General features: G+C 38.4%; 1 protein-coding gene across 5 annotated transcripts in view; it reads right to left on the reverse strand.

The window, feature by feature from the left end:
- Positions 1 to 583: 583 nt before the first annotated feature.
- The window catches only part of LOC147623821 (uncharacterized), a 43,211-nt gene continuing 28,567 nt past the window's right edge, over positions 584 to 15,227 (reverse strand). For 4 of the 5 annotated variants that reach the window (XM_086820458.1, XM_086820454.1, XM_086820457.1 and 1 more), the window contains exons 4-6: positions 2,226 to 2,647; positions 2,049 to 2,109; positions 584 to 1,366 (exon numbers count right to left, since the gene is read on the reverse strand). In XM_086820458.1, the coding sequence (XP_086676584.1) occupies positions 674 to 1,366; positions 2,049 to 2,109; positions 2,226 to 2,647 (1,176 nt within the window). In that variant the 3' untranslated portion in view covers positions 584 to 673. The remainder of the gene's footprint in view (positions 1,367 to 2,048; positions 2,110 to 2,225; positions 2,648 to 15,227) is intronic. The other variant, XM_086820459.1, reaches the window with a different exon arrangement.

A 15,227-nucleotide genomic window follows, 5' to 3' on the forward strand; every position in this document is an offset into this window, starting at 1 on the left:
TTTCACATGAAAGCCAAGATATCTTAGAGACGTTCAATTGGCAAGGTTAGAAATTTCAGTGACTCTTAAACAATGTCCCACGTCTATTGGGACTCAATATGTCATTCCTTTTTTCATGCATAAATGTAGTTAATAGATTGAGATTTCATTGTGTTTGACAAGAGAGCCCTCCCTATCCTCGAAAAAAAAGTTTTTTTCAACCCTGTAAAGTTAAAGCCAATGCTATAACCCAACCGGAATTCAGACTTAAAAATCTCTAAAAACTATACTAATGTCGAGATTTCTAACTAAAAGATGTAAATTTCATCCCTTAAAATAACAAACAATTCCGAATTCCAACCGAGATTTCTAAATTTCAGCGGGAAAAGTACACTAGAAACTGACACCAACGCCTTATTTGCAACTCGAGGCTATGGGTACTTAGTAGGCTAAGGGTAAGACAATAGAACCATACAGCCTGTTGATTGGTTCACGAGCTTTACGTAAGTTAGACCTGAAGTAGATTTACATCAATTTTATTCACCCAAGCTTTTACTTGAAAAGACATAAAATCTAGCCATCCCGATGGAAGCTCGAGATAATATGTGAGGGGTTTTGATATAAATCTTGCCGTAGGTTACAACAATGAAGCACAAGAATATATAATCTACATAAGAAACGGCAGAACGACCTCTCATTCACACCAGCGTTGTCCGGCATCGTCCACATCTACACCTGCTGGTGACCTCTCAAAAGGAGCAGGACCTGCACAGTGTATGGTACCACCGGAGTGTTGTTGGAGTCCTAAAGTGAGTGTAACACCCCCGGAGTTTCCAAACCTCATCAGCGCAGTGCTGTTGTTAGTGTTGTAGTGTTGCTGTTGATGGGCATCAAATGCAACACTCTGATTTTGAATAAACGGCCATGTATGAGGTCCGCATTGCTGCGCAGCAGCCTCCAGCACAGTTGCCATTCCCGTTGTTGCTGATGGCCCTTCCATACTGTGTACAAAGCTCATTTGCTCATGTTGATGATGCCTGAAAGGCTTTGGTTGGTTGTCATTCACATACTCATCGGCAACTGAAGTGTGTCTGTGAAATTTGGATGCTTCCATGCCCATGTCATCCATAGAAGCCAGGTCTTGCATGGCCATCACATGAGTATTGAAATCAGACTGCCCATGCTTTTCTGGTTGATCCCCATGGAAGTGATGGAGGGTGCTGCTTGCTGCAGTACTTCTGCGAGGATGTGTAGTGGGGTTGGACTCCATGGGGTTTCCCATGGCAGCCGTGCGCCGCAGCTCCGCCGCCTTCATCTCCTCTTGGTACATTTCCTCCACCATTGGCTTCCACAAACGAACCCTCGCATTGATAAACCAGTTGGAAACCTGCAAGGCATGCACTAGGACAAGCCTATTATACATGTGACAGAAAGGCTGATAAAGCCTGGTACGTAGGCATAAAAACCCATCACAGAATACATCTGTTTGCCAAAAAATAAGTCGATGGACTCAATTATGCTGTCTTCGGATTTCAACCTTTCACAAGAACAGAAGGGTTTCATAAATACTTTAGATGACATGTCAGGCATGCATTAAGAGAAGGGCGATTGCCTCTCTGTACTGGGGGTCGGACAATTCAAGTTCTAGTGCACAAATCGTAAAATACATCAGTCGGAGGAAGTTAAGAGCCTCAAGAGAGGAACTTAACTCAGAAGCTTCCAGGTGAACATTGTGTTGATGGCAAGTCTAAGTTGGCCAAAATATAAGAGGATTTAAATATTTACGCCAAGGACCATATGTCTCCAGTTAAACAAAAATCGAATAGTTCTCCATACTTTTGCAGGGTTAGCAGCCAAGCAGGTAAAGCAGTTAAGACGAATTTTCAAGTAAATCGCACTAGTGCAGTGGTGAGCTTCAGAACAGTGAATAGTGAGTGGTTAGCCATGGCAACCTGTTTCTCATAATTGCGGTGATTTTTAGTCACCCCCTCTTGCTGGAGCAGGCGGAGAGATGAGCTCGAGCTCACTTCCCCGGCCAAACAAAGACTCGTGAAAGATTATGTCCTCACCTGATTACGGGTGAGCCCTGTTTGCCTGGCGAGGAGGAGCTTCTCTGTGTCCTTGGGGTACCTACACACGATATTGTCACAGAATATGTAGTTAGCTTAAGATTCAAGCAAGCTTGTTCTGTTGCGTATACACGCTTCTGCATCGGAACTAGTTAATTAAGGTTGATATGTACTCACGGGTGCAGGAAATGTTCAAAAAGCCAAGCTCGTAGGACGGAGACGGAGCGCTCCGGGAGACCCCTCTGCGGCCTCCACGGCGGCTGCTGGAAAAGCCCCGCCTGCTGCAGCGCCCTCTGGTGGCGCAGCTGCTGGTCCAACAAGCGTATTCTCGCAGCACTGCCCTCATCCCGTTGGCTCACCAGCACATTATTGGTACCATCTTTAGAAGCTTGTTGCAAACCGTGGCTGTTATTATTACTAAACGCCGCCACCGTAAACACCTCGTTGCGTATAATGGCGTCTCTCAAGCACCTGAAATGCCTCAGCATGGCGTGCCCCGCCGCCTCCTTGTACGGCGCCGCCCGTTGTAGCATTAACGCCGCCCCCGACGTAACGACCATCTGCATCTGCTCCTCATACCTTCGGTACATCTGGTCGAGCTATGCATGCAAAACACGACAGTAAAATTAAACAAATTGGCAGTGATATACTATTGCAACAATTCATGTGATAGATGGCCTGGGGTATATCTACCGCATAGTTCACCACACTTTACACCATGCAATGCCCTCACCTGACACCTGAATGTTCACTTCCCCTTTCTTTCCTAAAGTATTCATGTGCACTTCCTTTTTTCTTTTCCCATGAATAGATCCTTCTATAGTCATAAGTTCATTTTCTGTCTACCGGGTATTACAACTTGTGGTCCCAGTAGCAACACGGGCATTAAGGACTGTTCCTCCCCCCCAAGTCACAAGCCCTCACCGTTGGGCTACATAGCCATCGACAACTTTGCGCCACCTTCATTTATATCAATAAACATATGCTTTTTTCATAAATATTTCAGTTCATAATTTATTGAGTAACTACATCTATTAGTATAAAAGTACTTCAACCATCGAATGCATTCTCAAAGCAATGCCTTGTGTGGCCATACATCATCGTGATGCATTGCCACATTATAATGATCACATTGGACCTACAAGGGCCGGTCATCATCCACCACATCATTATTGCTCCATATTTTGTTTCCTAATCTCAATTTGGCAATTTGAGTATGCTCTTACTATATGTTTAACTTTAAGTCAACAGAATTAATAAACAGAAAGTCTCCTAAAAACCATGCTACCTTTTTTTTTTATTCATGCTAGTTCTACACACATGCACACACCCGACTACCACACGGGGGTACAACCCTTCCAAATATTGGCCACTTTTAAAGGCCATGGACAAGCCATGACACGAGCCCAACAAGTGAGTCACTCGGCCGATTTGAGTGAACACTCTACACAATTGTTGTTAATGATTTGGCATTGTAATTGAATCACCATCTTTGATGTCTATGGAAGCCACCATCCTTGATGAAGAGCGTTGGGCTTGAGGGACAAGCATAGCACAATGTTTTCACCACAAAATCATCTCGATGATGAGGTCAAAACACCCGGATGATGTAGTGATGACTTGACTAATGTGTGGGATGGAGACCATTGTGCCTACTTGCACATGAACACATACTAGGTAGGGTGTCCCAAAGAGGATTTGAGATCAAAACCTCTCGAATAAGAGACCCTAGGCTGTTGCCTTTGGGACAAGCTTACCACTTGAAAGGTAGGTAAAGTTTTGATGTATAGACATAATAAAATTTCTTAAGCTATAAACATGGCTCAAGGTAGAATTATAAATTTAAAGAAATATTTCTTTTAGCCAAGAAGAATACATTGTATTATTACTTATATGTTCGAGCTAGAAAACATTGGTTTTGTATTCGAGCAAGGTGGAAGCTTATCTTTCTCTCAATGGGAGCATTGGTTACACAATGTAGGCAAGGAACAATCTATTTGGTTCTATCTTGATGCATGATGCCTTCAATCAGACTACCAAATTTTTGAAGGCTATTGTAGAAAAGTACAGAAAGGCTAAGATTACTAGACCCTTGGTGGAGCGTGACATGACAAGTGGAACTTACGTAGGTCACTATGCCAAAAGCCCAGATATGGCATTAGAGGAGTATTTAAAAAACCCCCTACTTCCATATTTTAAAGTTTAAGATACATCCCTCTAAGAAAATTTAAACTAACAAAGCTACCTCTTCTGTATGATTTTTGTTTATTGAAAAACATTTTTATGTATGTATATTGCTTGTAACTATAGTCACAAGAAACGTTTCGAAGTTTCAAGGTTTCAAGGGTTTTTTTTCGAAAGGTTTTGTTCGTCGCTCCTAAAAACCGTAGATTTCGAAAAATTATATACATATATGTACACACACACACACACACATACACATACATACATACATACATATGTATGTATGTATGTATGTATGTATGTATGTGTATATATATGTATATATACACACATATATACACATGCACACACACACACACACCCACCCACACACACACACCCACACATATACATGATGAATCCAGTGCAATGAAAGACCGTTTAAATATGCATATTTATATATCTCTATATATATACATACTTTTCAAAGGTTTCGAATGGACGAATCCAGTGCAACGAAGAGCAAGCTACGGATCATTAGAAGGTAGTTCTCTAAGCGCTTTTTAGTGGGACGAGAATTAACAATTTAGGGTATGTATGTAGTCAAGGGGAGTTACACAAGGACATGATTTTCTTTTAGTTTTAAGGTTTTCAAACTAAGAGAAGTTTCACATGGACAAGATTTTTCTTTGCAAGCACCTATTGGCAAGCTCCAAGGGCGTATTTGGACCAAGAGGGCAATGTATAAAAACTTCAGAAACCTAAAAATCACCCAAAAAAAACAAACAAAATTTGAAACTTTGGAAAAACTGATGTATTGAAGAGGGTTTTGAGGGTTTTCAAAACTATTTCTAAGTTTCGAGGTTTCGAGATTTCAAAAACTAGAAATGGGTTTTTTTGTGACTATGCTTGTACTTGTAAGCTTTTTAAATAAACTCATGTTTTTTTGTGTGGTTAGTTTGAGGATGCAACTCTAGAGAATGCGAAGTGATAGGAGCATGGTAGGTATTGTGGGAATTATGGATACTACAAAACAACAGTTTTGTAGTATGACCCAATTGGGTAGTTGTGGTCACTTTGGTGAACATGAATGAATTACATGTAGAAAATCATTATTTCTTGTCTAGATTTATATTGGTTCAATAAGATTTTAAGAGCCTTGAAGGGTTTGACTTGGCAAAAGGAATTTCAGCAAAATGCTAATACTTTGTGACATGTAAAGTTAGTAAAGAACATATTGTAATATGCTGACAGCAAGCATCATATTACATGATTTCTTTCCAAACCCCAAATCAATTATATTTTTTGTGACTACAGAGTAACCAAATGGCAGTTAAAGGAGCTAGCAAAGGATATAGACCTTCGCAGGTTGAGGGATTAGATCATGGAGAGCCCCTACGCATACTACAAGAGGTGACTCGTCGATTTGGCAAGCAAGATCTATCAAATTTCTTTGAGGACATATCAAATGAAGAAGGCTAGGATGGAGATCCCCTAGCACTTAAGGACATGAAGAAGTTTTGTCCTTCCCTCTTTGTACGTGACACTTTGTTCCGGATAAGTGGTCAAGCAAAGGAGGGGTCCCCGCTGAAACTCTCTGATCTTCAGCATGTGGGATTGACCAAGGTCTTGTTACTAAGGTTTATACAGAAAGAGAGAAATTCCAAACAAAAATCAAATGGCATTATATTTTATTCAACAAGTGTTTGTCCAAGATATCCTAAAGAGTAAAGACTCAAGAGACGAGTAGATTGGACCTCTCGTCCAAAGAATGTAGGAATTGGTCTTGGTAGACCTAAAAACGAACAGTTGCAAGAAGAGAAAATATTCCCTTGCCAGCACGAAAGTGTCCCGTCATCTTGTTACACAAGAGCATGAGAAGATCGTCGGGATGGCCAGCAAGGAATTTCCCTTCCAAGCCAAGGACAAATAACACAGAGTATGAATGAGAGGATTGCTCGACTTGAAACAGAGGTTGCATCACTACATGCAGAGAACCAAAAGCTTCATGCAGTGATTTCACGTTATCAAAGTACGAGAAATATGTCAACTGAGCTATTTAACATTGATGATCTATTGTTTAAAAATTACCACTCACTTCATTGTTCACTGACTGAGAATGAGTTTGAAAGCAAGGCTCCAAGGCAAAAGCAGTCCCATGTAAAGGTGTATGCAATTGAATCCTAATAGTGAATTGGTTAAATTCTTTTATATGTCGTATAGCTTCAGACATTAACCAATACACTTTACCAATGACAAACTTCTCAGTGTTCAATCCTGAGAATTTTTACAAGAGGCTTAGTAATGTTGACAATTTTATCAACATTTCACCAAAATATTAGAGAGTATGAAAATTTTGGCACCTAGTTGCAACATCAGAGTGCTTTGAATTCTTGGCTATCCAAAAACCCCACCTCCTATCTGCCATTGTCTCATTCAATGATGGGCGAACTACTAACAACCTTTGCAATACATAATATCATGTAGCAAATCTAGTGGCACAAAAGATTTGCAACCCCTTATTAGGGGACTTTGAATGAAACAAAGCATGTCAAAATTGTTGCTCTCTAATAACCTTCACCACATGATTTGCATCTAATAAAGTGGGTTGAATGAATGGCATTTTTCCAATATCCTTGAAAAACAAGTTTATAGTATGTGCAACAAATGGCACCCATGTTATCTTAGGATACTTTACTGATATGGCCTCGCCTGCACTCCTGTAATTTGATGCATTCTCTGTGACTATTGCTGTCACATTTTTCGGCGCACCCACTCTTGCAATTGCCCGTTCATAGATTTTTTGTATGTACGAAGAGATATTCTCCTTCAATGAGGTGTCTATAGTCTCTAGAAACACAGAACCTCTAAGACATATGCAAACAATATTAATTAGGGGCTTCTTTTGATAGCTAGTCCACCCATCAATTGTAATTTTACAACTAAATGTAGGCACAAAATCAAACATTGTACGTTTCAATGCAAGTTAAGTTGTATGTTTGATCTTGTGAAGATAATCTATCTCCATTTTATTGGAATCAGGCAGTTGAAACCCAAACTTTGTTTTACTCATCAATGCATCTTGAAAAATAAGATTTCGGATTACATTGAATGGAATCCCACATGCAACAAATGCTTATGTCCATTTCAAATGTAATTCAAAAATCCCTTGCTTATCAAATGCTGCCTGCAAAAGTATCTACTCTTTACGACTCTTCTTGCTAAAACTCCACGTCATTTATGTAGACGGAGTACTGGCAGATGGACATGATGTAGATGGAGTACTTATGGATGGACAAGTATTAGATTCACCAGCATGTTCTATTGATTCATGCGTCGGACCACAAGATGACATACATTCACTTATAGACATATGTGTATTATCTTCTTCGACCATTTCCATTGGTTGTATTGCAATTTCTTTTTTCTATTTATATCTCCTTTGACGTGAAGCTTTGCTACATACTTATATAGTTTAGCATGTAAGTCAACAAGGGGTACTATGCAATGCTCAACATTATTACCAATGCCAAACAAATGTTCTTTGATTCTAGTAGCGCTACCATGAAATGCATGACCACAACTTTTACACTGCATATGAGATAATGTTTTTCTTTGTCTTACCTCATCAACATAATCCCATTCTGTACCATGCACCATTTTAACTGATTGATCTAGAAAACATGTGCAAAAGAATACTAGATATGACCAATACCCTCAATGAACAAATTAAAAGAGGTCGCAACACATATGCATGTCCATGAATGTAAGAGTGCTCAGAGGAAGAGTTAACAGTGCACTTGAGACGACCTACTGGTCTACCCATGGACCCAAAGTCTTTCCGCATTCTCACCATCACTAAAACCGAAGGTACCTCCCAAGAGGGTGATGAGAAGACATGGGCTACTCTAGCTTACCAAGGGCCCCTCGTGATAATAACTCCCATGCTCCTAATTAATGACTCTTGTGTTTATGGGCATGCAATATTGAAGCATCTCACTTCATGCAAAGATAGAATAAAACATACTCATCGATATTTATCTTAAGAGTGTGAAGCAAGATTCAAACACAAAAAAGATAAATCGTAAACTCTAAAAATCTCTTGAAAGTGTGAAGAAATATTTGAACACAGTAAATGATAAAACCTGCTACCTATATTTCGCATTATCTTTTAAGTGTGAAGCAAGCTTCGAACACAATGAAAGATAAAGCCTAAACCTAAACTTTTATCTTCTAAGTGTGAGGCAAGATTCAAACGTAATAAAAAATATCCTATTCCTAAAAATTTATCTTTCAAGTGTGAAGCAAGCTTTGAACACAATGAAAGACTAAACTATTTTTTGTTTTCTAAATATATGTACAAGTGTGAAGTAAACTTCGAACACAAGTAAACACATATATCTAAACCTATATCCAAGGTTATTTTACTTAATATATTAGAAATATTTTTTATTTTTCAATTTTAGAAGCACTAACTTGGAAGAAAATGCCTCTTTTTTTTTAGCTTACCGCCTTCAGATATTGACAGTTGTGCACATAGTACATTAGAAATGATGTACTATTTTTATAGTGAGTTATTTTGATTGATAACTTTATTAATCGATGAAAGTGTAAGGGCCTGAATGTATAACCCAAAATACGTGACGTGTCACCGTATAATACACCCGTATAAAGAGGGCAAACGTATAAAATAAATATTATTCGCATATAAAACAAATCTTGTTTAACGTATAATGCAACTTAGGTCATCAACATCTCGTTCTAAGACTATCTTTCCAGATTACTATAGGTATGTATAATTGAAAAGTGAATATATGTACCATATTCAGGACCACAAGCCTCGACAAGAGAAAGAAGAGTAGAGACTTAGACAACCTAGAATAATTTTTCAAGTGGCCCTATTTATCATCAATTTAGAGCTGTGGAATCCTTGTGCAACTAGAAGCATCTATCATTGGAATAGCATTTGCCAAATGATCTACCCTTTTGCTGTTATTGGCCGTTATTGTGGGTAACATATGTGCTCTATTTTGTAAGGTCCCCTGTATGGGGAGTAGTCGTGTGGTGAGAACCTGGCACCCAAGAGTTCCCAATTTAGACAATGTACGGTGCCCAAATGTGGCTAGATGGTTAAGAAACGGCTTAGCACTCTTCTGTGTAGGATGCATACTTGTGTGGACTATGTGACCGCATTCGTGAGTGATGAACAACAAACCGATACATTGTTTTGGGGTTGTGGGACTTGTTTGAGACTCCAAAATATCTTTGATGGCTATGGGAGCATCAATGTATTCTAATATGGTCCCAATCCGATGATAGGGTTAATTGGTTATTTTGGACCAAGTCGTGGGTTGGATGACATAGTCAACCTACATTCACACTGACCTTGGGATCTATATATAGACTAGATTGGTATCCTACACATTTATCATCACGTTCTTTGTGTTCAAACACTCTTGTAAGCTAAACACCCTCCATTCATAGTCTATCTAGATCACCATCAAAGCTCGTTACCTAGAGTACATGAGTGGCAAAAATCCATCAGGTAGTAATAGTGTGCAAGTACTAATTCAATGTTTTGTATTGTGAAGATCTTTCTTATATTATTATGCTTTCTTAGATGGTGTAAGATCATAGGCTTTAGGAAAAGATTCTTTCAGTAGTTTTCCTTTTTTGAAGATGGATTTGGAGAGATGGTCCAACCTACAAATAACACAGCTGCTCGTGCTTATGTTCCATGGTTTGGTGATTAAAAGTTAGTTGGTACAAATTAAACTTCTTGAAAGTTGAGGATCGGGTCCATTCTTGATTAATATAAACCACATGAGGCATTAATGCAAAGCTGGGTCCTACTCAAAATCCAAAAGATCCGATACATACCACACCACCTCATCGTATCTCACTTTGGCATGGAGGTAAATGGATTCAAAACTATTATGTGCCATCATCACTAGTGTTTGATTTGGTGTTGACCCTAATTTATCATAATTCCATATACTCTAAAGGATGGTGTGTCTTGAAGTACTAGGATGAGACAAGGGATCAAACAAGGATACAACACCTTGACAATCATCTTGCTGAAAAATACCATTTTGAAGGAGAAGAAATAGAGCAATTTATATCACAAATAAAGAATTTATAAGATGAAATGGTGGCGATTGGGGGCACCAAGGCCATTGAGGAGCTATCACAGGTAAGTGCACCAGATTTTTACCCTCCAAGTTCAATGACAATTTAGTGACGTGATTGAACATGCAAGTGCACAAACCCCCTCTTACTTTTTTGAGAAGTTTGACATAATTCTAGTAGACAAGGAGATGTTTTCTAGATATAGAGATGGTAGTAACATTGCATTCTATGAAAATATAAAGAAAGGTAAAAAGAAGGAGTTTTATAACCCCAACACATGTTAGAAGGACTTTGATAACCCTAACACATGTCAAAAGAAGAAGAAATCAAAAGTAAAGTGTTTCTACTTTGACAAGTCTAGTCATGTGATGAAATCATGTAGATTAAACAAGAAGATGAGAAGAACAACACTTTGAAACCTTGGAAGAAGTTTGAGAACAATGTTAAATAAAATTGGAGTTATTTGTCGCAATCAAAGATGTATGTGAAAAGGCCACATTCCTCAGCACCCGATGTTTCATGGATCATTGAAAGTAGAGAATATCAACATATAACCACTCAAAGGGCTTGGTAGAGCTCCCCTTAATCTCATGGGGGATTCCATGCCAGTAGCGATCGAGAACAATTCCAAATGTCTATCTATCAAGGAAACAGATACCATTTCTTTTGTTTTTAGAAATGGTGATACTAAGAAGTTGTCTGATGTCATGTTTTATGTGCTTAACATTAAAAAGAATATGGTTTTCAACTATGGTCGCAGGTGACCATGACTTGAAGCCAATCCTCTTTCATAAGGCTGGTGGTGCAGTCATCACATATGCCAATTACAATATCATAGGGCTCTAGAGGAATCCATTATAGCAACTTGTATGAGTTATCACCTTTTACAACCTAATTAATTAATATTGAGACAATCAATCTAAAAAGAGATGTAAAGAGGGGATTTTTGTAGTCTTTAAAGAGATATTAAGTACTGGGATTGTGGCAAATGTACCAGATGTCAAATGGATGTGAAGCTTGTATCATGGTCATGCATTGTTAGTATACATTTCCACAAGAGAAACCCATCATCCCTTACACACTGTCTAAGCACATGAGTAGTAGGTCAAGAATAATGCAAAAGGCTCCTTTAGAGCTTATCCATTCATATCTTTGTGGTATAATTGCCAACCACTATATTGGGTGGTTCTTCCTATTTTCTATTACTAATCGATGACTTTAGTAGGAGGATATGGGTGTAAAACCTTGGAGATAAGACTGAAGCTGTTACAAAATTAAAAATATGGCATAGCTTGGTAGAGAATGATACAAGAAAGAGGATGTGAAGTTTGAACAAATTAAGGAGTAGAATTCGCATTAGGTGAATTTAATGCCTATTGCAAGGAGCATGATATCAAGAGAGATTGGGCAGAACTTTGCTATTACTCCGTAACAAAATAGTATTGTAGAGTGTAAAAATTGGACAATTGTGAAGATGATACAGAGTATTCTCAAACAAAAAAGAATAAGAGTTCTTTTTGGGTGTAAGGAGTTATAGAAAGAAAATGAAGCCTTAAGAAAACCTCAAGATACTTATTCTCCTGAGTCCTAAGAAACATTTACTAGCATATTTCATGACATATGTGTGATTGTTTTTTGCATGTTCGACTCATCTAGATCCAAGTGGGATTCCAATAGCAAAAAGTGTATCGTTTTGGAGTATAGTATGGACCCAAAGAGTTACTAACTATATGACCTAGAGAGAAAGAAGATAGTTGTCAACCTTTATGTGGTGTTTGAGAAAAAACCTCATCAAGTGGAGGATAAGGCTTTATCCAAACTATCCTTCAACAAAGAAGTAGCGAGCACAGATAACCACTATGACACAAAAAATTAATATCTTAATATTTCAACTTTTGTACATATTTTAGAGACTTTGTAATAAAAATAACTTGTGGGACCACAATATTATGGCAGTATGAAGACCCAGTCGTGGACCTTATAACATGGCCCATAATTGTATGGGGTTCATGTGGCCCACAGTGAAACATCAGCATAGTGAGGTGTTCATGAAATTTTTGGGAACATCGGTATGGTGAGGTGCTCATGAAGTTTGTGGGGCCCATAGTAAAGTGTAAATATGGTGGCAAGTCCCACCATGAAAGGATGTCATGATACCTTTCTCATGAGGCTTGCAAGGCTCCACTATGGACTGATAGAAGCTAGAAGCTTATTCAAGAAGCTTGTAGCACCTACAATGTTATGATAGCATGATGTCTATTCTCACAATGGATTTTCATATTTTATTTTGCAAGGTTTTTATTTAATGAACCAATGGGTATATTATTGTAAATGAAACAAGTATGCTCTATAATACTTTGGGATGATTGTATGGGAGTGACATGGAAATTATAGTGGGCCGCCTTGATATCTACATGGCTCACTTATTTATTTTTATAATGTCATTTACCATTAGGTAGCGTGTCAAGGGCATGTGGAAGAATATAGAGAAGTTTGAACAAGTTCCTATTTGTAAAGAGTTTTCCACCATGCATACATAGATAAGAAGAATTTTGATAGTTGTAAAGTGAAAGTGCCACATAAGTGCCTACATGTATTGACTCTTGTCCAATTCTTGAAGAATATCCAAATAAATAATTAAAGAAAAGGCGTAGCCAAAAAATAAAATTGATGGTGACATCCACCATTATGTCATGGAAGATGAGACATTTCTACATTTTGTCATATGTAAGAGAGAGAGAGAGAGAAATGAAATGAAATGAAATGTTATATTAACGTCTTCAAAAGGCCATAATGACCTATGAGACCAAAAGTTACATCATGGTGGATCTGATACAATGTCTGGATAAAAAAACCCAGAAAATGAAAAATAAAGATGATACTACTGGCACCTAGAAAATGAAACTGGAACTGGAAGGTACACTATGGAGGTACCTCCATCTCATAATATGTGCCGCATCGGACACTGGCGGATCTCCTCAATATCCTCTGTGGTCAGCACCCTGACTGGGTGTCTCGCATGCCTCGCAAGAATAATCCGAATCCGAAGAGAGAGAGAGAGAGAGAGAGAGAGAGAGAGAGAGAGAGAGAGGTTGACTTCCACCTACAATAGGAGCCCTCCTCTCTCCATCCCATCATAAGATTTACTCTCTCTTCCCACTAGGTTGTCTGTCATTAGCAAGACAAATTAGCCTCTATTGAGCCTTACTATTCCTTCCTAATTCCCACTTAGCTTTCTAGCAAATATAAATACCTATGTTCCCTTATGTGTGAAATATCTTCTTCCTAATGCCCAATTAGCTATCTAGGAAATGTAAATACCTATGTTCCCTTATTTGTGAAATAGCTTCTTCAAGCTTTCCCATGGTGAGCTTCCTCCATTTGGTCTTCATAGTGGTCTTCAATTCACTCCAGTTATAACTATAGACCAATTGGTTTTAGGCCCATTTTTTTCATGTGATTTTGTTTGATATTAATGCCACAATGGGTTATGTTGAATTCTCTTCACTCTTCTTGATGCTCTTCCTTGTTCATCTTCTCGAGTATCTTGAATATTAATTTTCTAATAAATGATGCAAGGCCCAACCACTCAATCCATCCAATAAGCCATATCAACACAACTTTTACCTCTATTCACAAAGTACTAAGCTGAAAGATTTTCTTCCGACGAAGACTTTCTCTTCTCGTTGGGGCTGACTCGCTAGCTCAATTTAATCATTCCTAAGAGCCTTTCGGATTCCCTTCCATAGAATTTAACCTCACTTTTTATGTAGACCTACATCTTTATCTTATTTTAGAAAGAGAGAGAGAGAGTGAGAGAGAGTGAGAATTACTTGAGAGGAATAGGTAGTGAGAGTGTTTCTTTTTCATCATTTTACACCAAAATCTTCTCCTTGTTTCTCACTTTGTGGTTTTAAGAAGTGACCAAAAATAAACCCCCAACTTTACATCACATCTTTTGGTGGAGACAACAAGAAGGTTTAGTTCAGGATATTTCTGACTTCACCTAACGTTCCCATAAATCTTGATTAACCCAATACAAGAGGAAGGCAAAAAGTTGAATGAAAAAAACATGCATAAATGTGCTATTGCATGGAATTTTATGTTTATGCTAGAAAATGACCAACATTTCTATGGGGATGGGTCCCATGATCTAGAATCTCTACTTGATGTTATTAAGAAGAAGTGCAAGAAACTGCATGTCTGTGGTGATTATTGGAAAGGTAAATTCATGGGCCAAGCTTGTGAGGGGTTTTCTCAAGCATGGTTCGATGCAATTCCTTATAAAGTAAAATCACGTTGTCGGCTACTCTCTAATGCACTTATAAAGAGGTTCAAGATTATTGAAATATATGATGTAGAAGGTTAAGGATGAGGGAAAGAGGTAATGGAGGTGTGAACACACTGAAATAAAGTGGGCATGTGGGTGGAAAATGGATCTAGGGCTATCCCACCAACCATAGTCCTTGGTGGAGCGTATATAAAGGGCAAGAGACCATACTTTTTGCTGCAACAACATAAAGGATAAGAGTAAGCTGGCTTTGGAGTGGCTAAAATAGAAAGTAACTCAAGAAGCTTCTATACATCTTGTGTCCTCTCTAAAGCTATGGAGTTTCCATGATGATTCAGTAAGTTGTTTATGCTTGTTCATTCTTTTATACTTTCCTCTTCTCTTGTTTCCATTGCTTCCGCTATTGCATTCTCTAGATATCCATGATTCTTAACATGGTATCAGAGCCATGTATGGTTGAGATCCCTCTATCTCTCTCTACTTCACAATCTAAGCCATTTTGAAAGCTTTAACCTTCTAATTGAGGCAAAATATTTGTGATGGTGGAAGAGGATTCCCAAGGAGATAAGGAAGAGGAGCACCACAAGCAAGGAGAC

Source organism: Cibotium barometz, chromosome 26 (assembly GCF_041138505.1).
Source record: "Cibotium barometz isolate CiBa-2024 chromosome 26, ASM4113850v1, whole genome shotgun sequence".
NCBI classification, from domain to species: domain Eukaryota; kingdom Viridiplantae; phylum Streptophyta; class Polypodiopsida; order Cyatheales; family Cibotiaceae; genus Cibotium; species Cibotium barometz.